The sequence below is a fragment of the Abramis brama genome (assembly GCF_963993115.1).
Source record: "Abramis brama genome assembly, chromosome: 2".
In the NCBI taxonomy this organism is placed as follows: Eukaryota; Metazoa; Chordata; class Actinopteri; order Cypriniformes; family Leuciscidae; genus Abramis; species Abramis brama.
Window position 1 is genome coordinate 35,788,093 of NC_139964.1, and position 27,328 is coordinate 35,815,420.

The following is a 27,328-nucleotide window of genomic DNA, read 5'->3' on the forward strand; positions in this document are numbered from 1 at the left end:
TGTGTGTGCATGTATCCACGCATGCACATGTCCAAGGGCTCTATGTCTTCAAGCACACATGTACATATGTGAACATGAACATGCTCCTGACTAGTGTGATCAACACTACTATCAACTTGATCTGAACAGATACACATACCAGAGTGTTTCCCGATGTATGTTAATGCATTTGCTGTTTTGTCAAAAACAACTTTTAAATGCATTCTAACACACAAATTGACCGACAAAAATCTTCAAAAAGTCACCAAACCAAAATCCTGTAAACCCGTAATGTTGAAGAATGTATAAACAGAACCCGTGTGCGGCAGAATGAGTCAATAAGAGTCATTACCACTGAACAAACTTAACAGGAACAGCAGCAGAGTGGCGCAGCGGAAGCGTGCTGGGCCCATAACCCAGAGGTCGATGGATCGAAACCATCCTCTGCTAAATGTTTTCCACAACTAACTTCTTTTCCAGAGAGAGACACCAATTTTTAATTCTGAGCTTCGGTTTATTTTATTTTATTTTTCCAATTTCCTATTACCGGTATATACATATTTCTAATGGTTTCAAATGGCGTGTGGTTCTCTGCAAAGTTTTTATCAGATAATAAACTATCGTCTACTTACTCTAATGGTTTCAAATGACGTGTGGTTCTCTGCAGAGTTTTTTTTTATCAGATAAACTATCGTCTGTGTTAGTGTTAAATATAATCTTGGTTTTATGTACAGACAAGTTATATAGATAATTTCAACATTTTCTACAACGCGTTGGAGATTTGGATAATTCAGATGTTGGAAATACGAACCCTACCTTTTTCGTTAAGATCCGCTTTTGGAGTTCAGATTGTGGAAAAAACAAAAACAAAAAATACTTGCGCCCAACGTGGGGCTCGAACCCACGACCCTGAGATTAAGAGTCTCATGCTCTACCGACTGAGCTAGCCGGGCTGCTAATGCTCGCTCATTGATTAAAATATTCCATACAAATGACAAATTAGAAACACTATATTGTATTATCATACGAACATTTAATTATATTCAATAACAATTCTTAAATTACTTAAAATAGCAGACTTCTTTGGACTGCCAAACCCGCTAATACAGCGCGAATAATGACAAAAAGAAAACCCAGATGGGCGCTCTTTTATTATTAGTGCTCGTGCACCACCTGCTGTTCGCTGTCAGTATTACAATTCACGGACATTCAACATTATTTAGAACCAATATAAGTTGCTAACGTGAGCGTAAGTTAGTCACTGGTAACACCAACACATCTTAATCTTACTATTAATGTTTCGGTTAATATTTCTTATCCCCCTTTAAATTTAGATATTATTTATTCCATGAAAATTATAATTACTGATGGGAAACCGAGGCTTTCTGAAGCGTTTGAGTCTTTCATCAAATTGTGCCGAAAAACGGTTCATTCCTCGAAGCTTTTAACACAGTGCGCATTAGCGACATCTGGTGGTCAGACTAGTTAGGACGATTAGGGCCCACGCACTTAAGGGGCCCCCAGAGATCGATTATATTAGTAGTAATGGGGCACAACCTCATATTCTTTCATAGGGCTCAAAATTGCCAGCGGCGCCCAATAATTGATCAATGTTTTATGTTATAGGGAAGTATAGTGTTAAATCATTTAAATAAATAATGCCTCCTCGATAATAATTTCCCTTTTTATGCATCAGGTGGGGTCGTGAAGCGCCAATTTTTTCAAACCAGCTGTTCCGACCTTCCGATACTGCATGACGTTCGAAACTTCAAACGTCATCAATCACGTGATATTGTCATTTCGATACAAGCATCGGTACAGTGTGTGAAAACTGCGTCGGAGCATCGAAGCCCCGGTATCAACCGTCCCATCATTAATTACAATGATTCCTTTGACATTCAAAAAAACACTGGATTCATAAGAATGCATAAGTTGGAAGCCCTGCATTGTCATCAGATGTGTTTAATTATATCCGACTCCTCCACAGGAGGCCGACTGCTGATGTGTCTTCAGGTTGCAGATCCAGGCGAATCGTTTCCCACAGCGGGAACAGATGAAGGGTTTCTCTCCTGTGTGAACTCTTTGGTGTTTCTTCAGGTTGCCTGCCTCTGTGAACAGCTTCCCACATGTATCACACCTAAAGGGCCTCTCCCCTGTGTGCACTCGCTGGTGTGCCACGACATTGGACAGCCCAGGGAATCCCTTTCCACAGTACTTACAAACGTAACTCTTCCGCCTACCTTTGTCCATGTGCTTTGGTAGTTGCAGCCCAGCAAAAGAAGGCCCAGGCTGAGTTAAGTTGGACCTCATTTGGGGAATCACAGTGAAATATGAGGGGTTTGTTGTACTTGCGGTCTCTGTCTGAATCGTTTTGGGCCTACTGACGTGGCCTGATGCTTCAGTTTGGCTTTGTCTCAAAATGGCAGCTTGATTCCATCTTTCATCTTCTCTTATAGTTCCCTCTCCATTTCTAACAGCATGTGTTTGGGTAGATGGCGCTCCATCCCGTCCACCTTTGGAGCTTCTAACAGATGATACAGTGTCTGACTGAACCAGCATACAGTCTTGATCCTGGTCCGACTCTGCATATGAGCAGGATGGATGTGTGGGCCAGTGTGTAAAGCTGGTTTTATGCTCTGCAGGTCTCTCAAACAAGCAGCCTTTTCCTGACGTTTCAGTGGCTGACTTTTCATGGTTCTTGGGTGAAGGTCTGCTTTTCACCATGCCCTTGTGTACGTGCCCTGAATCTGTGAGAGCTGCAGTTTCTCCTGTTGTTAGACCCTTGCTAGGTTGAACAACAGACTTGTGGTACCTGTGCTGTTGAGAACTACTTGGGCTGGACTCCACAGTACCTGAATGTAAATATGTTCATATATTGTCAGAGCATTTTTAATTTGCAGATATTCTTAGCTCTAAATTCAAACTTTTTTCAATCTACAGTATTTAGTAAAATTGTTTAAAAAGTGTACATAAAGTGTATATCAATATGCATTGATGGGTTAAACCTTCATATGCTTACTTCTATGTATGTATGTATGTTTATATGTATGTATATATGTTGATGCCATGTTTACTTTATTATCTGCCTGTATAGTGACCTTGAGCTTGGGATAGGCGCTTGATAATTAAAACATTATTATTATTATTTACTCACCCTGTATGTTTATCTGCAGTCCAGTGGATGGAGAAAAGTTGATTTTCTGGCTTCTATCATCATTCAAATGGGAAAATTCCACTTCTATAGGCTGGAAACAATATAAAACTACATTTAATTTTTCACACTCATCCTAAAGTGTCTTTTTTTTGCATTTTAAAAGAACAGTAAATAAACAAACCTTCTCTGTTCCAGGTGCAACAGTGCTTTTGGCTGGTGAGGTAGAAAGTCTCCCACTACAAATGTCTGTATTTGACTCTGTTGACACAGAGGAAAAGAGAATGAATGCTAATTTTTTTTTGATACAAGATTCCAGACCAAAAGTATGTAGGCTAAATGTTAAAGGATTATCACCCAAAAAAGAAAATTTCCTCTTCATACCAAATGTCTTGTTTATATATATAGTAGTAGTAGCCAAAATTTAGTTTTTAATGACCCTACAAGTTTGATTAAACCATCAAAATATGAGAAAAAAAAAAAAAAAAAAAAAATATATATATATATATATATATAAAATAAATATATTACAATATATATATATATATATATATTATTTTTTTTTTTTTAAATATGAGGGAAGAACAAAGCACTAAACTTATTTAACACTAAACTAAATTATTTTAGTCAGGCAAACTACAGCTACAGGTTTTACTCTGTGGCATCTTATAGGCCTACTATGTGCACATATATATATATATATATTAAAAACCAACAGAAAAACATGCATTGACTGCAAAATTACAAATATTTAGTTGGTTCTCTCTTGTTTTTTGCATGGGTTCATAATTTCTTTGTATAACAGCCTGGCCAAAAATTATATATTCTACCATTCACTTAAGCAGCAATTCAATGACTGCTTTTTGGCCCTCTACTCACCATCCTGCACAATTATGGCTTGCGTCTGGCTTCTGTCCCACTGGTCATTTAGATCCTCCTTTATCACTATTGTTTCAGGTTCTCCATCTTCCACCTGTCCTTGCTGCTGAACACATGAAACAAGGTTTTGTGTTACAACATGACCCTGGCTGGCACATGCAACATAAAGGTTGTGTATACGTGTGTAAAGCTTTCACCGTCTAAATTATCTAGGAATTATAAGGAGTTGTGAGGGTGTGTTAATGTTCCTAATATAAAAAATTATAAACAGCTTTTCCTTAATTAAAAAACAAAAGTGGGAAAGTATTTATGCCACTGTTGAACAACCAGAGTATGATTTATTAGTAGTATTTAACGATGGTTGTGTCCTTCAGTGTGGTATGTGGAAGTAATCATTCCATCTTTTCATTAATCACAATTTCAGTTTTGTGAAAAGAAAAATCAGAAATTGTTAATGCACAGAGCTTCTGAATATTATTTAAATGTCTTCCCTGTCCTGAACCTCCCTGCCTACGGTCATTAGTTTTTATAACACAAAGAAGAGACAGGCATTGGTCTCAAAAGCATACAAAGTGTTTTGTTGTTCTTCAAAAAACAAACACAAAATGAGTGCAGAAATGTTTATTTACACGTCAAACAATTTTAATATACCCCCCCCCCTCCCTCCCTCCCTCCCTCCCTCCCTCCCTCCCTCCCTCCCTCCCTCCAGTTTTTCTACAGAACACCACAGCACAGAGCTTTACTCTGAAATTGTTAATTATATAAAAACACTTTGACTCGCATCGCTATATTGATCAAAAACAATGTAAATCATGTAAGGGCTCGACATTAATGCTTGTCCAGAACAAGTGGATTTAAAAAATATATATATATATAAAAAAAACACTATGGAATTACCTAAACGTGAGAATTATTCTGATTTTATTTCATTTAATGTAAAAGGCGATTGATGGTGGATAATAACTAATATGTAACGTACGTACTATAATGCACTAACGGGACCAAGGTTCTCGAGGAAAAAGAAACTCAGTTAACATACTGCGGTAAAACTTCAAAATGTGAGTTTTTATATTTATAACATATGATACAGTTAAGCCACATCACACGACCAAGAGTGAAATTTTCCTGGACGCCATCATACAACAGTTCAATAAACAAGTGGTTTATATTAAGTCACTTACATTTTAGACGCAATATTGAGTGGTTTTTTTTTGTTTCGGCAGCGAAAATATTTCCAAACAAAGATCACAGCAGAACCATAGCGCATCTCACAGCAACACTCAGCCGTGTTTTCATTACTGAATCAGTGTTTTTAACGAATCTGTTGAGTCAGATTCAATGACCCATTCATAAACAACAGCCTCATTATTGAATGAATCAGACGTTTGAATGAATGACTCAATGACTTATTATACCGGACTCTAACATTTCTTATTTGTATATTCAAAATATTTTTAAAACAATTTCTTAACATTATTTAATGCAGTTGTAATTTTTCAGTGTAAATGATTTAATTTGATTGGTTAACAATAATACTATTGGGCAGAATTATTCAAATTACATTTATTGATCAAATTTAAGTTGAAATGAAAGATGAAGCATACATTTAATAAGATTAAGGGGAAAAAAGGCCTTTATAAAGGTAAAAACAAAACAAAAAAACTCTGGATCAGAAATGCGCAGATTTAAATATGTCAAAGCTGATAGAACACTGATGAGAATATTGCTTCAGAATAAATTATATGTACACCACAAAAATCCTATTGTTTTCCAGACGAGCAACTTTTTTACTCAGACAAGTGAATGACTGATTTACTTGTCTGAAGGACAGGCACATAATGTCGAGCCCTAATGCATATCATTTAAATGAAAGTCTTTCTCCAGAACAGATATGATAGTGGTATAATACACACTCATAGTCACTGATCTCTTCAGTAATCTAGTGATCATTTATTGACTCCTAGAGAAAGCAGTTCTTCTGCAGTAAACATATCAGGATGGTTCTTCTGCTGGTGGTTTTTGAGGTTCCGTATCCAGGCAAACGTCTGCCCACACTGGTTACAACTATACGGTCGTTCTCCTGTGTGGACCTTTTGGTGCTTTCTCAGGTTTCCCGCCTCAGAGAATAACTTCCCACAGGTGTTACATTTGAACGGCTTCTCGCCCGTGTGAATCCGCTGGTGGATCACCACCTTTTTGGGGCGGTTGAAAACTTTGCCACAGTATGTGCACGCAAAAAGTTTTTCGCGAGGAACTCTGTCATTTCTAGTCCGAGCAACTCTTTGTTGGTTAAAACCGACATCTCTGAAATTGTGGTAGCTGTCCGTGCCCTGTGTTTTTGAAGATGTCGATGCCACTGCTGCAAAGCCACTTGACACCAGAGGCGGATTGGAGGAAGGCAAGAGGACCATGCTATCCTGATGTTCCACCCTCCCGTATTGTGGATAAACACGTGGAGCCTGGCTTTTCCCTCGTGTTACTTTCCTAGCCCACACCGAAATCTCTTCCCCCTCCTCCGCAGAGTCAACCTCTATGATCTCTGAACGCCGTACAGAGGCAGTGGATTGGCTCTCAGTCAATCTTGCATTGTTCATGTACACGCAAGATCGCTGCCGCGAGTCTGCATTGTCACTCCCTTGCATTAAATATTCCCTCATAGGACTGGATTTTCCATTCAAATCACACTTTGCTTCAGCATGTAATTCTATGGGCTCTTGTGAAATCCCCTTAACACTCTCAAACTCTGGCTCAGATTTTAGCGCAGTGTCAGATCCACTGACCTCCAAAGTCGGTAGCTGCATCCCAGAGACTTGATCATCATCTTTCACCATCTGAACATCTCTAAAACCAGCTTCTCCAGTCTGTGGTGGAGTATTTGTAACTTCTGAAAGAAGAGAAATAGTGTCAAGTCAAGTTTTAAGATGGGTACTATTGTTGGTTACTCAACCTCGTTTATAAAAGGAGGCTTATGTTCTTTCATCCACTCACCACCATCTCTGATGTACAATCTCTGCTGTGTTTGGTCCTCCTCAAACATCTCATCCTTTATCAGCACGGTGTTTACTTCTGATATTACTGCATCTCCTGTCTTTTGAAATGAAAGGAAATGTTTAATAAATCTGTATATGTATTAGGCCTACACTTATATATAGTGTAGCTAAATATCTATCATTTGTCTATATAACAGTTCATCTATCTATTGTTTAATTGTCTATATTAGTCAGTCTATCTACACTTACTGTTTATTTGTCTATGATAGACTACCTATTTGCTGTACAATTTGTGCTCATTATTAAATGTCACAATAAAAACATGCTAAATAAGTTATTGCGGTTATCATAAAGAGATAGCTTACCTACCATACTGTTACTTTCATTTCCAGCCTGCTGAGGAGTCGAGTCTGTTCCTCCACCTCTCCACAGTCCCGTGTTAAACTGAGCTCCATACAGGACGTCTGAATGTATGAAAACCGGAGAAACAACACAACACAGTGTACATTAACCACATAAGGCTTGATAGTTTATTTGGTGAGACAGATAAGTTACACTAGACAGTAGAAAAGCATGTGAGGTTTTATGGCAACACACCGTTAGATTGGTTCCTGTATTTCTCAGACAAAGCGGCGTTCACTTGAACTCGGCTAGTGCGATTCAGTGAACTCATCCTTCTCTCTGCAAACCCTCGCGCCATCTTAAGCTCCAGTATGTGAAGTTTTCTCTTCAGCGCTTTGTTTTCACGCTGACATTGAGTCATCTGTAAGTTTATAATCGCGTAGTCGTCGTCAACGAGTTTACATATCTCGGCCACCGCAGCATTAGCCAGCACCTCCATAATGGAAGCTAACTGCGTGTGGAAAGCGATGCGATTCGACATGGTGAACGATTAAGCGTCCTACAGCACGTTTCAATAAACGTTCAGTGTTTTGGGGGCTGAATAAAAATTATTTAAAAAAATCCGAAATTTAAAGGAAAATCTTCAAAACATCGTGAGAATAACAATCAGTTGCTCGGGTTTGACATCTTTCAGCACTTCCGGTCAATAGTGATGACGTAAAAGCCATAAAGACTGTTTTACAGCGCACACCAATCTAGTGTCGACACTGCTTAAAACATGTATGGGACATTCTACCAGAAACGTACATTTCCACTTATAAAAAATATATTATTCTTAAATCTGAACGTTGAGTCATATGGAGGAGATGTTAAACTATGAGAAACACATCATGCCATCTCAGCATGTTTTTATGATTGAATAAAATACATTTTTATACGCATTTCACCCCTAAAATGTCAGGCCCTGCACAGACAAATTTGTATATGTTAGAATGGTTTCCTAATGAATTTGTTTGATACAAATAGCATTTTCTTATTGGTCACATGTCCCTGATTGTATCTAACATGGTTTTGTAATTCCTTTAAGAAATATAAGTAACTTTTCGGTCAACTGTAGTACACAAAGTCACAGAATACCCACCAGGCACTCATATAGTTGCAAAATAACTACCTATACATAGGAGATTTTTAAAGTGTATGATAAGGACCTAATTCATTAGAATATATTTACAGTGTAATGTCTATTTTCAAATAACGTTTTACTATGGCATGCGTTAAATACATATTATATGCAATAAAGGTAATAAAAAAATAACAATAACATTCATTTGTAAGGCCTGATGTGACAGGGCCTGATGGTCGGCCATTTTAAAATGCCATTACTCAACCTGCTAGCATGCTAGCATAAAAACTGTTAACATGCAAGCAAGGAATTTCAGTAACCTTTTTAGACATGTTTTGGATTTAAAACATTTTCATTATTTTCTGTTATGTTTTACCGTGACAGGGCCTGACCCTTTAGCTCGTCTTCCTAAAAAAAACATACAAAAACAAGCTTAAAATCACCTGGGTCAAATGATGTCACTTCCTCTGAGTCATACCCATAAAGGCATATTAAACATGGGGACGGTTGTAAAATAGAATTTATTTGTAGAATTTATATATAATTTCATGTTTCTGATCAATTGATGTGAATGATAACAGCTTAAACTTGTTATTGATAGAGTTTTTTTTCTAAATAACAGTTTTTAGCATAACAAAACTATGAAAGCTGTAGCTCCATTTTGGCTGAGGACAAGGACATGGACAGGATGAATAATGACAGAACCTAATGAATGACATATTCCTTTACAGAACAACTCACAGAAATCAACCATCAGCCACTTTTGGATGAAATACTTTTTATTCAGTGTAACAATTCAAGGACAGCTAATGTACGTTTCTGGTAGAATGTCCCGCATAGTCTTAATACATTTGCTGAATTAATAAAACTGATAATTTTTTGGCTGCTCTGTCAGTTATGGTTTGGTTATTTTTGGCTAAACAGCTTTTAACCCTCAATTTCTGGATACGACCCAAAAATCACAATATGAAAAACAAAGAATCAGGTACAAACAGTAAACTTTTAATATCAACACTATCAGACTTATGATTTATAAAAATGTTTTAACCACTTTCAATAATATGCCAAGTAAGCTCACAACATCACAAATGAACAATTTGATATCGGTTTCATGGTTGTTAAGAAAATAAATAAATAGAAATGAGCTTCTTTTTCATTACTAAAAATTTGTGGAAAAAGCGAATTTTTTACCTTCACAGTGTAATAAGAAACAAACATAACACAATTTTAACTCCATGCTGTATGTAAGGGCTCTTCAACTCCAATCCTGGTGGGGTCAGTATTCTGCAGACTTTAGTGCCAACCCCAATTTAACTTATCTATAATTTTTAAGTAATTCTGAACCCTGTGATATTAGTTTTATCAAGTGTGTTTCGTTTGGGATTTGTTAGAGTTAAACTCAGCAAGACACTACTATATTCCACAACACAGTGTATCCTGACTTTGCATGGATGTTCATGACCCCAAATGAGAAAAAGTCACAAAATTTCAGGGGGAAAATAAATCATAGGTTAAATATTATTTTAGATAGATTGAAAATAAAAATTATTATTTCTAATTTCTACCATCTGTGTCTAAGTTTTTTTTTTTTTTTTTTTTAGTACTGAAAATAGTGTGGAAAAGCTCCTTTTTACCTTCACTGAGTAGTAAAAAACAAATATCTACATAAATCCAGGAAATGTTTTCATTTTACAGTTGCCTTGGAACATAAAAATATGTGGGTCAAAATGACCTGCAAACATCAGAATCAAAACACATCAGTGTATCCTCTCTCTGCATGCATGTTTATGACTCTAAATGAGAAAAAGTCACAAAGCGTTAAGAAAAAAATCCTAGGTTAACCGGTATTTCTGACAACTCAAAAGTCAAAATGGGTCAAACTAATCCCCAACATCATACAAGGGTTAAAGGAGACTGTTAACTTCAAAATGAATAGTGTCTCAATAATCTTTTATTAACTCTCATATAGTTCCAAACCTGTTTTTTAACTGGATCCCAGAAGTATTATTTTTTTCACTGGTATGGTCTGGTCTGCTGAGATTTTAACCATGTGCTTGCTCAAGCATATATATATATATATATATATATATGCAGTGAGGAAAATAAGTATTTGAACACCCTGCTATTTTGCAAGTTCTCCCACTTAGAAATCATGGAAGGGTCTGAAATTGTCATCGTAGGTGCATGCCCACTGTGAGAGACATAATCTAAAAAAAAAAAATCCAGAAATCACAATGTATGATTTTTTAACTATTTATTTGTATGATATAGCTGCAAATAAGTATTTGAACACCTGAGAAAATCAATGTTAATATTTGGTACAGTAGCCTTTGTTTGCAATTACAGAGGTCAAACGTTTCCTGTAGTTTTTCACCAGGTTTGCACACACTGCAGGAGGGATTTTGGCCCACTCCTCCACACAGATCTTCTCTAGATCAGTCAGGTTTCTGGGCTGTCGCTGAGAAACACGGAGTTTGAGCTCCCTCCAAAGATTCTCTATTGGGTTTAGGTCTGGAGACTGGCTAGGCCACGCCAGAACCTTGATATGCTTCTTACAGAGCCACTCCTTGGTTATCCTGGCTGTGTGCTTCGGGTCATTGTCATGTTGGAAGACCCAGCCTCGACCCATCTTCAGTGCTCTAACTGAGGGAAGGAGGTTGTTCCCTAAAATCTCGAAATACATGGCCCCGGTCATCCTCTCCTTAATACAGTGCAGTCGCCCTGTCCCATGTGCAGAAAAACACCCCCAAAGCATGATGCTACCACCCCCATGCTTCACAGTAGGGATAGTGTTCTCGGGATGGTACTCATCATTCTTCTTCCTCCAAACACGTTTAGTGGAATTATGACCAAAAAGTTCTATTTTGGTCTCATCTGACCACATGACTTTCTCCCATGACTCCTCTGGATCATCCAAATGGTCATTGGCAAACTTAAGACGGGCCTTGACATGTGCTGGTTTAAGCAGGGGAACCTTCCGTGCCATGCATGATTTCAAACCATGACGTCTTAGTGTATTACCAACAGTAACCTTGGAAACGGTGGTCCCAGCTCTTTTCAGGTCATTGACCAGCTCCTCCCGTGTAGTTCTGGGCTGATTTCTCACCTTTCTTAGGATCATTGAGACCCCACGAGGTGAGATCTTGCATGGAGCCCCAGTCCGAGGGAGATTGACAGTCATGTTTAGCTTCTTCCATTTTCTAATGATTGCTCCAACAGTGGACCTTTTTTCACCAAGCTGCTTGGCAATTTCCCTGTAGCCCTTTCCAGCCTTGTGGAGGTGTACAATTTTGTCTCTAGTGTCTTTGGACAGCTCTTTGGTCTTGGCCATGTTAGTAGTTTGATTCTGACTGATTGTATGGGGTGGACAGGTGTCTTTATGCAGCTAACGACCTCAAACAGGTGCATCTAATTTAGGATAATAAATGGAGTGGAGGTGGACATTTTAAAGGCAGACTAACAGGTCATTGAGGGTCAGAATTCTAGCTGATAGACAGGTGTTCAAATACTTATTTGCAGCTGTATCATACAAATAAATAGTTAAAAAATCATACTTTGTGATTTCTGGATTTTTTTTTTAGATTATGTCTCTCACAGTGGACATGCACCTACGATGACAATTTCAGACCCCTCCATGATTTCCAAGTGGGAGAACTTGCAAAATAGCAGGGTGTTCAAATACTTATTTTCCTCACTGTATATATATATATATATACACACACACACACACACACATATATACACACACACACACACACACACACAAAAACTACTTTCAGTGTTACACAATTAGAACATTTATTTTCAGTCATTATTCCACCATGTCCCGGTAGAATGGATTAATAAATTATGATATCAGTGGGGTGCGGTTGGGGGAGAATACAATTTTAAATATTAAAAATGAAAAGCTACATGTTTGTGAAAAGATATTATATTACAGATTTAGTTAAATCATTCCAAGGTCCTCAGAGACAACGTCTCGTGTTTGGCTTAGCTTCTTTTCTTCGAGGGCCTGAGGAGTTTTGGGTGGTTTGTTAACTTTGCTGTAGATGGGTTGGTTCTCATCAGTCATTTTGTTTTGTTGAGAGCTATTGTTTTGGGTTGCCTGTATAACCTCAGGTACACTATAAATGGGCTCCTCAATCCTCTGGTCAAGTTTTTTACTTAAGTTTAGTGCGACATGGTCATACACCTCAGCGTACACAGGTTCTTGCTGCTTGTCGTTGTTCAACACTGTCTTGACGGCCTGACAGTCCATCGTGTCAGTAGGGTTGGCATGGACACAATTGTTGGGTTTTGGGCGGATAACATCAGCAGGATCAGAATACACTGGTTCTGAATCATCCCTTTCAGGAGATGGGAGAGGATCTTTATGATGCGATGTGATGAGATCTGCTGGCTGTGATTCATGTCGGCCTAATATAATTACAGGATTTGAATACACAGGCTCAATCAAGCTAATACCGCCACTAGGATTTGAGTGTGTGCTTTTTGAGGAGCTTATGCAATCTGCAGGGTTTGCATATACAGCTTCGGTTGAGCCAACAGGACTCGCAGGTTTTGTATGCACAGGATTTGAGATGTTTGGGCCAAGAGCATCTGCTGGATCAGGGTACAAGAGCAGTTTTGAGTCAGAAAGCTGAGGGCTGTTGTTGCCCTCTGTATCAAGCAAAGGAAAACTTTCAGGGCGTTTGGGCAGGGGTGAGCGAGGAGAGCGAGAACGTGGAGAATGTGGCGAGTGCCTGTCTCCAGTAACGACAAGGCTCTTCTGTTGCCGAATAGCTGACTCAATAAGGCGGAGAATATCTTCACTCTGCCTGGTCTCAAAGTTAAAGGTGCCAGGGCCTGATTCACAGCGCCTGCCTGCTTCTATAGAAAACACCATCTGGAGAGGAATAGACAGAATGTTGAAAATATTTGTATGCACTATTTGTACAAAAAATGTAATTTCAATGGAAAAATTATAAAAAAATGGATGTTAATTGATTAACTTGATGATATATATATATATATATATATATATATATATATATATATATATATATATATATATATATATATATACACACACACACACACACAGTGGGGAGAACAAGTATTTGTATGTGTAAGGTATATATATAAATAAATATAAGTATATATATAAATATATGATTATATATATATATATATATATATACACACACACACATATATATATTATGTAAACAAATTTTTATGATAAATGTGATTAAATCGCAATTAATTAATTTGACAGCACTAATTATAACACATAAAAGTATTAACATATGATTTATTTTAGTTTATAATATTCAGCAAGAGTATGTGTACCTTCATAGTAAATTACTGTTAAAATTATGTTGTTTTTTTGCTAGTAAAAAAAAATGACTCGCCTTAAAATTTACACTGAAAAACATTAAAAAGATGCTTCACATGGAGCCCCTCATGGGTTTTAAAAAAAAATAGTTATGGGAAAAAATTTGAGGGATAGGATTTTTTTCCTCCCACTTCATATTATTTCCATCAGGAGTTTTGCAAACAAACAGAAATGCACCGAAATATAATTTTTCCTCCCATCTCATTTTTTCCCCATCACTGTGCTCTGGGGCTCTGTATTAATATATGTATGGTTATAATTTGTACAATATACAGGATCACAATGCCGTCCTGTAGTAGGCCTACATTAAAACGTTTAGGCTGTATCACAGCTGCCAGCGTTTTGCCATGAATTTAACAGCATATTTTTTTTACACATCATCACGGTCCTGCACTTTATCAAGTTCATGGTTACAGCTGACCTTATCTCGCCCGTAGCGGCGCAGCAGCTTGTATGGCCACTCCATTACAGTCTTCCTGGTCTCCAGATCTTGTAGAACAAGTACATCTTCACCAGCTTGCAGCCAGTACTGTCCTTTCAGGCCACAACGAACTGAAGACTCATTCTGCAGCACAACTACTTTGAACTCACTCACTAAAATGAAAGAGATATTGAGATTAGATGATCAGAATTAATCTTAAAGTGCGATTCATTTTTAACCTGGTAAAATAAAGAATGAATGAATGAATGAAAATTCAGAGTTCAGAGATTATATAATCTATTTATGTTTTAAACCAGGTCTGCATGAAGGTTCGAATTCAGGAACATGACAGCAAATTGTTCTGATACATTTGTGTGTACTCACATTGTTCTCTGGACATGTAGATCTGATTGTCCTCCATAAGTGGTACCGGTTGTGGAGCACTTTTAGTGTGTTTCTATGACAGAAAAAAAAAATATGAATACAAACACTACTGTTCAAAGGTTTAGGGTAGGTAAGATTTTGATGTTTTTGAAAGAAGCCTCTTAGGCTCATCATGTCTGCATTTACTTAATCAAAAATACAGTAAAAATTACAGTAAAAAATACAGTAAAAATATTATTACAATTGAAAAGAACTGTTTAATATATTTTAAAATGTAATTTATTTCTGGGATGGCAAAGATGAATTTTCAGCAGCCATTACAGTCTATATTGTTCAGAAATAATTTTGAATATGCTAATTTGGTGCTTCAGAAACATTTATTGTTATTATTATTATTATTATTATCACCACACATATTAGGCTATAAGTTGAAAGCAGCTGTTTTGTTTTTCATTCTTTGACAAATAAAAAAATCGAATCAAAAGAACAGCATTTATTTGAAATAGAAATACAATCTTTTGTAACATTATAAATGTCGTTACTGTCGCTTTTGATCAGTTTAATGCATCCTTGCTGAATAAAAGTATTTCTTTAAAACAGAATCTATATGCTTAAAAAAAATCCCAAACCCTCACCTGAAAGGCAATGTTACATATTATGTCCACCCATTCTCCACAGCTTTCTCTCTCTGCTGCAAACACCAGCTTCTTGTCCTCAGTCTCCAAACAGAAGGCAGCCATGTTTTCCCCTGGACAAGCCTCTGCATGTGGAGGCAGCTTGACGACACTCACACAGTCAGCCAGACGTACAACTTTCCTCTCCGGGTGTCGTCTGACCACCACAGTTGACCGTTCGTGACCGGCTTCTGATAATTCTAACCGTGCAATGCCATGCCGACTAGCCGGATGAAGGGCCAACCAATATCGCTTCCACTTCTGTTAATAACAAATCAAATATCATTACTTAGCCTATATTTATCATTTCCCTAATGCATTATTATGAAATAGGCCTATACCAAATGAAAGTTAAATTGTTTTACAAGATCCAGTCAGGTGGATGTTCATCAGGTGGAACTTGTACTTCAGGTAATGAACACACCTCTGGACTCATTGTAAAAAAAAAAAAAAGAGGAAAAACTAATGTTGGAGGTACGGATGTGGATTACTCACTCAGCCAATCCCTCATTTACCTCATGTGTGTTAGGAAGGGCCTGAGAATGCAGTACAACGTGAAGTGCACTTTCATAAGGGCGTGTTTTTCTGTCAAATGGAATGTGCCTTAATATGAAAATCAAGACCGAGACGTGCGCACCAAGTTTCAACTTGTAGTAGAGGCAGTTCCGTCTCATACCAGAACATAACTTTACACCAGAGAGTTCATGGAGAAACATGCGAGCAATATTTAAATAAATAAATAAATAAATAAAAATAAAGCAAATACCATCAGGATTATTAGCCCTGCTTTATATTATTTTTTACAAACAAGAATATCAATATTAAGAGTGCATCGTGCTAAACAGTTTCATAACCATTTTTATTAAGACTAGTTTTTATTTAGATCAGCTCAGAACATTTTGACAAACAAAAACAAACGTCTCCCGGTTTTCAACGGCACAAAATAAATGACAATGTTCCGATGATGTCTTACCTCGCCATGTTTCTGATGTTGTAGGTAAACTTCACCTTGTTTCCCGCGTGTGTCCATGTCTATTTCCTTAACTCTGACAGCTAAAAAAATTGCTTAAAAAAAAGTTTTTACTTTAACAGCACAATGTGTGACCTCTTTAAACTGTTAAGACATATTACCAAGCCTATTACATGAGGTAGAGTAAGTGCAAACTTAGACTCCTCCTCTTAAAGAAAAAAAGGACAACCACTGTTTGATTTACAGCAATATTCACTTGATTTGTATATGAATTATACATTTGAATGTTTTTCTTATTTCCTCAACATTTACATCTCTGTTCGGTCTAATAAATGTATAAATAAACATCAAACAGCTGGATAACCATGGCACACATTTTAGTTGGAAAGCCTTATAAAAAGTGTATGTAGCCATGAGATAATAAAGATGTGTGCCATGGTTATCCAGCTTTCTGATGTTTATTTATACATTTATTAGACCGAACAGAGATGTAAATGTTGAGGAAATAAGAACAACATTCAAATGTATAATTCAGACATAAATCGAGTGGATATGTTTTTACTTTGTTGAACTCTTGACCATGAACCTTTACTGTACTCCACCATAAGCACTCTCTACAGTTGGGCATCAAGTATAAATAAACATTAAAATATGCTAGGCCCATATCACATAAGCCCACATGGAATATAAAGAGAATTTAAAGTACAAAGCCGCTGCACAAACAATTTTAGTAGGGTACAATCTCAACAAAACTAAACCTTCATTTATAGAGCACATTTAAAAACAACACAAGTTGAACCAAACTGCTTTACAGTGTCCAAAGCAAATATCAGAACTATGTACGTGCTCAGACTGGCACACAGACGTAAACTCATACAGCCTCATAGACACAACATTATCTAATGTGTGTCAAAGTGAGCAATGGTCTAAAAACAGTTAATCATTCATTCACATAAACACATCTTTCACACTATTACTTATTGAAGGACCAAGTATGTAAACGCCATCCTCCTCTCTGACATCGTTCAATTGTTGCACCAGCAACTGAATGCCAGATTATTCGGACAGCAGGAATTACCTACAGCAGTGTGCCCAGGCTCTCGAACAGCACTTCATCCGGGCTGCTCCTCATATCTGGTTTCACAACACACTTCTACAGACCTTCACTCAAACTTATACTGTAAAGGCAACCTAGGCAAAATCTCTAACACAGGAAACACAAGACAGATTTATGGTAAAACATCTGCTTGGATATATAAACAGTGTGGAAAGTCTCAGAACAGTACCTAAGGGAAAAGGTATCTTGATTGAAAAAAAAATCATGGTAATTGACCTTAATAAAAAATTTAAAGTAGTTATATAATCATCAACAGAAACCATATGGAAACCCACTGGGCAAAGAAACCAGGGAAGCGAGAAACTGGTACAGCACTCAAAAATAAATAATGAAAAATCTGGGATGTTAATGTGAAATATTCTTTGACCTTATGAGCACAAAACAATACAAAACCCTTGTTCCAAAAGGTGGAGTAGTTTTGCTATGACAGTGTTTGATTAAGCAACACCTGACACATCTGTCTGCACAGTTATACCAGGGTAATCCAAATACTGCTCTAGGCAAACACATACTAATGTAAGAGTTATACACTGAAAAGATGCCTTCTGAGTGGCTTTGGACTATTGTTTAGGCTAGCCAGTCGATGGAGTAACATGAGACTACAGACACTGGGAAAATCCCTCATTTCAATAGTCAACATGAATCCCGCCAGAAACAAGAACAGCTACTGCTGACAATTTACAATATACTGCATCGCATCGGTCAATTAAAAAAACAAAAAACAAACAAAGTGACGTTAAAAAGCCTGAAAATAAACATTAAATTATTAAGGAATACATTTTGTAGCAGCATGCCTTTTTATGATTTAGTTCAATTTACATTGCAATAATTATTTAGCTCACCAACTGATGCATTTAAAACCAAAACTCTCAATATCACAAATGATCAACCCGGTTTGAATGAAACACTCATCTCACTGGTCTAATACTGCTCATCTACCCTGAAACCATTAAATATAACATAAGCCCAAAAAAAGGCTTTTGTTAAAGTTAAAATTGTAACATGCTCCTCTGGTAATCTTGACAGCATGTTAGTCAAAACAAAACGGGTGCTATGAAGCTACAGCATTTAACGAAGTAAAACTTTGGGATGAGAACTGTCAAGACTGAGGTTTAGTTTACATTACATAGAAAGCACAAACACAAAACATCTTCCAACATCATCAACCTGCTTGTTTTATTTGATTTTTTTCCATTTTTGTTAATGCATGTTGCACACTGTGACAGAACTTCAACGGAGGAAGGAAAAAAGAAACAGGAAAATGTTTCTGTGAAAATCCCTCAAAAGTTGTCAGCTGCCACCAGTTCTGTCCATCAAAGAATGGTCCACCTGTCAACAGTCCTTGTACTGTAAGGTTTCCTTTGTCCCAGCCCTTTCCCCTCCCACTCGTATGACACACACCTCCCCGCCAAACTTCCTTTTAAAGAAAATAAAAGAGAAGACAGAAAAAAAAAAAAAGAAAATGGCAATGACACGGGGACAAACTGCTAGTCACTATCACGATAGTGGAACTCACACAACTGTTCCTCTGAGATTAATACAAAGATCTTCCAGGAGAACTAGTCACAATCTGCAGCGGTCCAATAGGAACATTACACGGAGCAACCCGCCCACGTTATACATGAGACAGACGGAAATAAAAAGCTTATAGAAGAGCATCCAGCACCCCCTCCCCCCACCCACAAGCCCCACCCCATCAAGCCCCACACAACCCCAGGAAGATTGAAGTATGTGTGAGGGTGACCCCTGGCCACCAGCGGTCACATAAAGTCTCTATAAAGGAGCCCCTAACTGGAGGGTCTCTAGTATTTCACTCCAGGAACAAACTCCTTGGCCTCTGGGTTCAAGCTGCTTTTGCGCTGAGAAAGAACAGAGATGAAGTACACATGAGTACAATATCACAAAAGTTTATTTGAGATCTACAAAGTGGTTTCCTTTCAGGAAGGATGACACTTACTGCGATGTCTTCGGCGTTTCCGTCACTGACCGACAACCCGCTGAGCTGCTGTTGGATCTGCCCTACACCAGGGGGAAGGTCTCTGGCAGGAATGAACCAATCCTGATCCTCCTCCTCCAACATCTCCTGGAAACAGCGTTCAAGAAACTCCTGCTCCAAAAGTTCCTCTTCCACCTGCAGCAAGAGGTCAGACACATCAAAATTTGTGTGTGAAATTGTAAGGTGCCCCTTTTCAAGAGTCATTACGGTAATTCAAACTCGCTGTACAGTTAGATGAAGACAAACCCACTGCAAATGGATGTAAAAACAAATTGAATTGCAAATGTGAATACAAATCAGACCATAGGCCTACTTGACGTAATGCCAGTCAGACAGTGAGGAGCGCTAGACCATCACATTCAAACATGTATGCTTTCAGTCAGAGTCCTTACAGTTTTTCACAAATCTGCGATCACTGAATACAACGCAAAATCAACAAAATGGCACATTGGCAATCCTGCATAATCGCCATTACACCACAAAAATTAAAATGTCTCAAAAAAAAAAATATTATAACGAATGGAATTAAACCTAATTTAAATAAAGCTGAAATGCATTATTTTCACAAGGTTACAGATGTTGTGCACGCTATGTCAGTGAGTGGTCTGTGAGAGAGAAAGCGTACTTTTCTCACCTGGCATGGTCTGGGTGAAGCGTTTAAGAAATATGAATGAATGACCAAATAAAAAAGTATGATATGCTTGATAGTTCTTTAAGTTATTGAAAGCACTATATACTGTGAAAGAGTTCAATTTGGCACTGACATACTGAATGTCAGATTGGCTGGGCATTTCTGTGCGTGCTTTTGCCGCCTGTCAGCGTGTGAGTACAAAATTCTGTTCTCTTATTAGGCTATTTGTACTCGAATGGTGGGGGGGGGGGGGGGGGTTTCAGTATGTTGTCAGTATTGGATCCACGCATTACTGTGGGTCCCAATGTGACAGAAGGTTGGTTGTGGTTGATTATGATTTCACTTTTCTAACTTTAGTTGGTGTGTAATGTTGCTGTTCGAGCATAAACATCTGCAAAGTTACGACGCTCAAAGGGAGATATTTTCTTTTAAAGAAATGGCTTTTTAAGGACTACAACAAACGGCTGGTAAGGACTACAGGAGCTTCCTCCCGGGTTAGTGACATCACCAACCCTAAAATTTACATAAACCCCGCCCCCGGGAACACGATTTATAGATTATCATGACAGAATATGCTAATCATTGACTAGAAGATAACTACACATAAGCTACATAAATTCACCAACTAACCATTCAGAACGGTTGTCTACATGTTGTCACTTCTTCTTGAGTCTCTCCATCTTTGTCTGACTCCGGTTTGAACATAAAAGGCTAAAAGTTTTTGAAATTTTCAGTGCATGTCTGTGTGAGAAGGTAATCGAAGCTCCGCCCTCTGTGCCGGGAGCAGCAGCTCATTTGCATTTAAGGGGACAGACACAAAATCGGTGCGTTTTTGCTCACCCTCAAAAAGTGACAACTTTAACATGCTATATAAAAATATCTGTGGGGTATTTTGAGCTAAAACTTCACACAAACACTCTGGGGACATCAGAGACTTATTTTACATCTTGTGAAAAGAGCATTATACCACCCCTTTAAATGTTCAACAACAGGACAAAAACAGTACTTAAACTTAAAGCACTGTTTGTATCCGTATCTCTATGCTGTACTTATTTGTCCTATTGTCATTTGTTTCTTTGTTCTTATTTTATGACTGACTGTTTATTTGATAATTTGAGAACTTTTTACTTGTATTAGGCGAGCATTTGTTTTGTTATGGTTTGCTCATAAGATTTTGGTCATATTGCCCACACTAAGTGATTGTTATCAAAGCTAGATATTACACCACTCTACTATCCTATATACAATTATTTCAGATTTGTGAAGACTGGGTAAGGCTGTGCAACAATCAATATGCCCCTTTCCAAGTCTGATAAGATTGTAGTAAAGGTTAAAATGTATTATTTGGTAAGAGACCAAAATAAACGAGTTATGCATTTTGTTTGTCCTTTGTGTCAATGGCTATTGGGCATCTAACATAATAAACAATGCCTGGTTTCACAGACAGGGCTTAAAATAAGCCAGGATTAGTCCTTACTTTAATTAGGACATGCGTGCCTTAGAAAAAAACATGTATTTAAAAAAAAAAGTGAGAAAGCAATGGCACTGACATAAAGATGTGTCAATGCAAGTTGTTTTCAGTTAAAACAGCTAAATAATGCGTTGTAGTTTAGGGCTAGGCTTAAGCCTTGTCTGGGAAACCGGTGAATAAATGTGGTATGCTAATTATAAAAAGCATATTTTTTTCCCCACAAATTTCTGGAAATCATCACCACAAAAAGTCATTTTGATCGCAAATATCACAGGAAAAAAAAAATCCTGGTGGGACTGTTCAGTGTCTCAGCTCAGTGCCAATTCAGATTTTTTGTGTTTATACAAAAATAATTAGTGGTTTGCATTACAACAAAATGCTAAGATCATAGATACTAATGATTTCTCACTGAAGCCGTTTTGGAGTGTGATCTCAAGCACTGCAGAAATACATTTTTCTCAGACTTTGAAGACTTTTTTATTGCCTATTGTTAATATCATTATTGCTGCTGCTGTTATGAAACTAAGAAAACATGCTGTTTACTGACGTAAAGTTTAAAGTGCCCCTATTATGCTATTTTAAAGATTCTTTATTTTGTTTTGTAGGACTCCTACAATAGGTCTACATGCAAATAATGTAAAAATGTGTATATGTGTTTAAATAAATTCTATTATAATAAAAGTTTTCTAAAGGACAATTTTTATTTTATTTTAGCTAATGCTGTAAACTATATGAGGAGCCCTTAGTTACACATTACTATAATATTGAAGGTTACAATTAACAAGAGCCCAAATTATTACATTTAGTTGCCATTTATTTTTAGATGCACACAAGACAGGTTTTGCGATTAACTTCTAAATCTAATTATAAAGTAAATTTTCTACTCCAATTCATTTTTGAAATATAATCATTTGCACAGTAGCTGTCATACATTTATTTTAACATACATTAAATCATCAAGACATTACTAACAGGTTAAGTAAATATAATGAATAGGCCAATATAGTGAATATACGAAATGCTTCTCTCTAGAGTTCATTTCTCTAGCGAACTAACCTGCTGTCCACACAATGCCTAAATGTAATGCTACGCAAGATATTATTCTCAAACTGTTTTGATTTCTTTCCGCAGTTAAAACACTGGTTGAGAGATGTAAACAGAGCGATCGTCTCTTCTTCTGTGCATTGCTGCGTCTTCTGCTGTGCATCGCCCTTCTGGATTGGAGTGTGGATCGCCTGTGACAATGTATTCGCCGTGCGACTGCATGGACTGAACTGTAACGTCCGTTCCGTGCGGTTCGGGGTGAATACATGTACAGTTATACCCCTACTGTGTATACATTGCACATCTCATTGCACATCTCATTTCTCATAGAGTCTGAAAATGGTTTGTTAGAAGATTCAGTCTCTCTAAACCCCACCTTACCACCAACCAATAGGGCTGTCACTTTTGTGAAAAATCCTGTTCGATTTGAGACATAAGTGTTCATTGAATCGATTGTAAAATCGATTTTCCATGTCTAAAGACGTTTAAATGCCAAATATGGGCAAATCCACGGACAACTAACAGGCATTAGGACGAACGTAAAGAGGGCGCTTGAGATGCGCACAAGTCAGCAAATATTTCTGATGATTTATTGGCGTGAAGTTTCGTGCACAATGACAAACAGGAGTGCAACATTCTCGAAAAACAATAAGCAGAGTGGATTGCCATAACATCAATGAAAAACATTACTGCAGGCTTCAACATGGCTGTGTTTACGATTAGAAATGTCAAACAAATTTCGCCTACGTAGGCGATTGTAGACTGTAGCCCGAACCTGTATCTGCTTGCATGAGACTGTCTGAATACCAGCAGAATTCACATTTTTGTAGTAAAAAGAGACACATTATGCAGAAGTATAATTTGCTGTTATGTGCGTTTGTCAGAGCCTGCAGTTGCTGTGTGACGCGCGTTCGCTGCGGGCGTATCGTGACAAGCTGGACGTGCTCCGAGAAAAGACCGTTAAAATCGATTTAACCTATTTTCGTTTTCGAAACTTGTGTTGGTTGGTCCGATCGAGTGTGCAATCGATTTTTGAACGTAAAGTGACAGCCCTACCAGCCAACGCTGGTCTGATTCGTCAGACATTTGTGAATCGGAAATTTCCCACTTCTGAAGTTGTGATTACGAGCTTGCCGCATTCGTGCTTTGTTGTCGGAGAGAACAGGAATCATGGAGCACACCAGGTTAATTCTTGCCTATTTTTTGGGAAAATCTGATTTAACAGATAGTTCACCCCCAAATTTAAATAATGTCATTTATTTTTGTTCCAAACCTGTATGAGTTTCTTTCTTCTGTTGAACACAAAAGAATAACCAGACAGTAGCCATTGACTTCTATGGTATTTTCTCCCTACTATGGAAGTGAATGGCTACCGTCAACTGTCTGGTTGTGTTCTTTTGTGTTCAACAGAAGAAAGAAACTCATACAGGTTTGGAACAACTTGAGGGTAAGTGTAAAAAAATATATAGTTTTGGTTGAACTATCCCTTTAAAGCCAAAATGATGTTTAGAGCCCCATTCATTTAGCCTGGCTCCGCCCTCCTACGTACTCCCGCTAAATTTTCATTTTCCTTCAGTACTCCGTCTGGGTTTGCGGTATATTCGTGGGTTTTCTCCGGCCAAATTTTCACCTGTCCAATCAGCGAACAGAGGGAGTGGCTGAGAACGATGATGTTGAGGTTGTGCGCTAGTCTGAGTTGTAGGGTTACGTCAAGACCAAACGTTAGCGATTGGTTATGGCAGATCCAGAGTGGCTCTGGGTAGATCCAATAGTTTTAAACTTCAACAGAGTACCCACCTTCAAGGAAGTTAACGCTTGTCAATGAAGAGTGGCCAGACTCTCTGTACAAATGAAATGTACGAGAGTCTGGTAGGACCAGGCTACCATTCTTTGACAAGCATACAAACATTCACTGTGCTATCTAAATAGTTTGCGGACAATTCTGGATTTTCAGTGAAATACAGGCTATTTTTGCTGCGTGTAAAACATAAAATAGCCTTCAAATGATTATTCCTAAATGTAAATATGCACTTTAATAAGTTGATGTAGCTGTTGAGGAAAAAAACTAATTAAGAATAGCAGTCACATAAGGAATCGTTCTCACCTCTGACATGTATAAAGTTTATGGCATGCCCAACTCGGAAACTTGGTATCAAAATTATCCCAGAGCTTCCCAGTGGTAAGTACGACTTGAGAGGGCGTTAATGTCCAATTTTTAACAAGGAAATTTGTATTTACAGTAATTCCAGTAAGAGCAGCCGGTTGACACTGACCTGTCTGTTGTACTCCTCCTCGTTCTCCATCCACATGTACTCTGCAAAGGGGTTGGCATCCCCCTCCTTGTGTCCATTCACAACATTCTCATCCTTCCCTTGCCCGCTACCTCCTCCTGGTGTCTTTGCTACCTCTGGACTGTTAATATCAGCAGGTTCTGTGGGTGTGAAATGCAATATTAATACTCAACCAAGAATATAATACCCCACCACACACACACATAACAAAAGTGATGCCAATGAACATAAGAGACTTTTGGGACACTGAAAACAACTAGTACAGATAGCATGCATAAGTAAACCTCAATCATTATGGTGCACGTGCTAAATTAATTATTCAATAAGTATATAAACCATAATGCATACGCAAATGTCATTTTAAATGATTATCACAACAAGAAGGATTCGTCCCTCTGTGTTTGGATAATATTCTCTCGCGCACAAGCACGAGACTTGCTACCGACTTAAGACGTTTTATATTACAATATGAAGGCGCAATTACGTTTATTGAACTCTTCTAATACCTTCGACGCGACATAGTGCGTAACTCACATGGTTTAAACATTATGTAACTATCTGTTACTATCCATCATAGTGTTGCATAAATGAGACAAAGAGGAGGTCAGTCGACACCATCTTTCTCCACATGGATTTGATTCATTGTAACGTGAGGCCTGGCTAAGGCTCCAGGGATAAGTATCTATAGTATATAAACCACTATGAAAGTCTAAAATAAAAACAACTCCCTATTGCTTAAGATATTTCCTGCCTTCGCATAATAAAGTTAAACAAACAATTGTTCTAACTTCACGTTTGGCGAGCGTGTACGTTACAATACTGTGAAGCTAACGTTATGCGTGTTAGCTCGAGCCACGAGCGAGCCATATCAACAGCGGTCTTTCCGCGTGAAAAAACATGTTGCCTGGCCTCAACGAGTAACGTTTAATGCCTATTTTGCTTCTATCGAAGCAAAAACTGATTCTAGTTGTGCTAAATAGTTTTAAAGGCTTCTGTGTAGTAAGTTAAGAAACACGACGGATGCGTGTGTTAGCCACACGACTGCATCACATACACATTACTAGGCCTCCATGCACACTGCGCTTAACACAAACTCTGCCAAGTGAGCATATATGGGCTTAATTTGCTTTATATTGTATGTTACATGTGCTAATTTACTTATATTTGGCTACTCCACGCATTCAACGATGGCTACCATTTCACAAAACAAAGAGAGATAGAGAGTAGCATACCGCATTTATAAAGTCAAAAGATTAAACATTGCTCCTTTCAAAGATTTGATCTGTTTAGAGGACTTACCCGGCATTGTAACGCTTCTGTCCCTCTAACTATCACCAAGTAAGTCGACTAAAAGAGGTAATTTTCCTGTTTGCAGCGACACCGTTACCTGGCTAGATTTCAAGCCTACGTCAGAGTGCTCATGTGGGCCTTTCACACAAACATGTCGCGCGCGCCCCCTGTTGGTCATCATCGGTATCTCTGAAGCGCAGCGGCCACAGGCTGTAACGTCTGATACAATCATACAGCCACACGAATTCAAGCGTGCTTGCAAGAAACTATCAATGTAAAGTGTTTAACGGAACTGCCCGCATGCTTGTAACATATATTAAAAGATTAATCTTCTAAATTGACTTTTTTTGTGGATTTTTATCCAGGATGAATTGGAAAAGCTAATATTAAAAAACATCTTCATAAGTCGGTCAATTTTATTTGACAAAAATATTAATATATTGTTATTATTAATTTCTGAAAGGCATAAACAATTTGGAAGGGATTTACCAACATGGAAATTCAGTGGTAGGCCTTAGTAGGCCTTGTGTTACTTGGTTTCACGCCAACGTCTTGAATGCGGTTTGGATAGTACCGAGTAGTAAGGAAATATCATTGTAAGCCTATCTCATGATCTGCACTGAAGATAGTATTTTATCTGTGCTCTTACTGGGAATCGAACGCATGACCATATACCCGTTAAGCTATTTGCATTTTTTTTCAGGACTTAAATGTTAGTATCATCAACCCAGATTTGAATCTGATATATCACACTCACATGTTTAAAAATAGATAGAACAACCCGGGTGATTAAAAACAATTTAGTACAGACACACTAAAAGCGAAACGAACCAAGATGAAAATTCAACATTGTAACTGTCCCTGTTTAATCGGAAGAAAGCAAACGATCTATTCTACTAGTCTGAAAACACCCTAAAATCCAAATAGTCAAGATCATAGGTGTTGACTATCCAATAAAACCATATGATTTCACTCCTACAGTATTTGTCGATATGATTGCATCACTCCCTGGTGGTCTAGTGGTTAGGATTCGGCGCTCTCACCGCCGCGGCCCGGGTTCGATTCCCGGTCAGGGAACGTGCACTTTTTAAAGATGTATTGCTTGTGTTTGTATGAGAGGTCAACTTGAGTGCATTGTAGTGTGTCTTACAATAGAAATAATATTCCCTTTGGCACAGCTCAAATCTCACATTCATTG

General features: G+C 37.8%; 3 protein-coding genes across 5 annotated transcripts; all 3 read right to left on the reverse strand.

The window, feature by feature from the left end:
- Positions 1–1,925: 1,925 nt before the first annotated feature.
- Positions 1,926–8,069, reverse strand: LOC311076024 (uncharacterized protein). Of its 2 annotated transcripts, none has more exons than XM_084103843.1 (8): positions 7,597–8,069; positions 7,369–7,463; positions 6,998–7,097; positions 6,790–6,893; positions 4,010–4,112; positions 3,315–3,391; positions 3,134–3,224; positions 1,926–2,831 (listed from the first exon to the last, which is right to left on the reverse strand). In XM_084103843.1, exons 1-8 carry the CDS (start codon positions 7,880–7,882, stop codon positions 1,942–1,944), a joined length of 1,746 nt encoding a protein of 581 aa, XP_083959969.1. In that variant the 5' UTR covers positions 7,883–8,069; the 3' UTR covers positions 1,926–1,941. The 2 variants fall into 2 exon arrangements, with proteins under 2 accessions (XP_083959969.1, XP_083959968.1); XM_084103842.1 differs by having other exon boundaries at positions 4,010–4,115; positions 7,597–8,055.
- A 3,974-nt stretch (positions 8,070–12,043) lies between these two features.
- dok1a (docking protein 1a) lies at positions 12,044–16,503 on the reverse strand. Of its 2 annotated transcripts, none has more exons than XM_084101655.1 (5): positions 16,294–16,503; positions 15,282–15,581; positions 14,647–14,719; positions 14,263–14,435; positions 12,044–13,349 (listed from the first exon to the last, which is right to left on the reverse strand). In XM_084101655.1, exons 1-5 carry the CDS (start codon positions 16,348–16,350, stop codon positions 12,411–12,413), a joined length of 1,542 nt encoding a protein of 513 aa, XP_083957781.1. In that variant the 5' UTR covers positions 16,351–16,503; the 3' UTR covers positions 12,044–12,410. The 2 variants fall into 2 exon arrangements, with proteins under 2 accessions (XP_083957781.1, XP_083957782.1); XM_084101656.1 differs by lacking the exon at positions 16,294–16,503 and adding an exon at positions 15,686–15,776 and having other exon boundaries at positions 12,050–13,349.
- Positions 16,504–18,558: 2,055 nt separating this feature from the next.
- Positions 18,559–26,279, reverse strand: paip2b (poly(A) binding protein interacting protein 2B). The gene is made up of 4 exons (XM_084100364.1): positions 26,140–26,279; positions 24,823–24,980; positions 19,365–19,538; positions 18,559–19,266 (listed from the first exon to the last, which is right to left on the reverse strand). Exons 1-4 carry the CDS (start codon positions 26,144–26,146, stop codon positions 19,210–19,212), a joined length of 396 nt encoding a protein of 131 aa, XP_083956490.1. The 5' UTR covers positions 26,147–26,279; the 3' UTR covers positions 18,559–19,209.
- Positions 26,280–27,328: the final 1,049 nt, after the last annotated feature.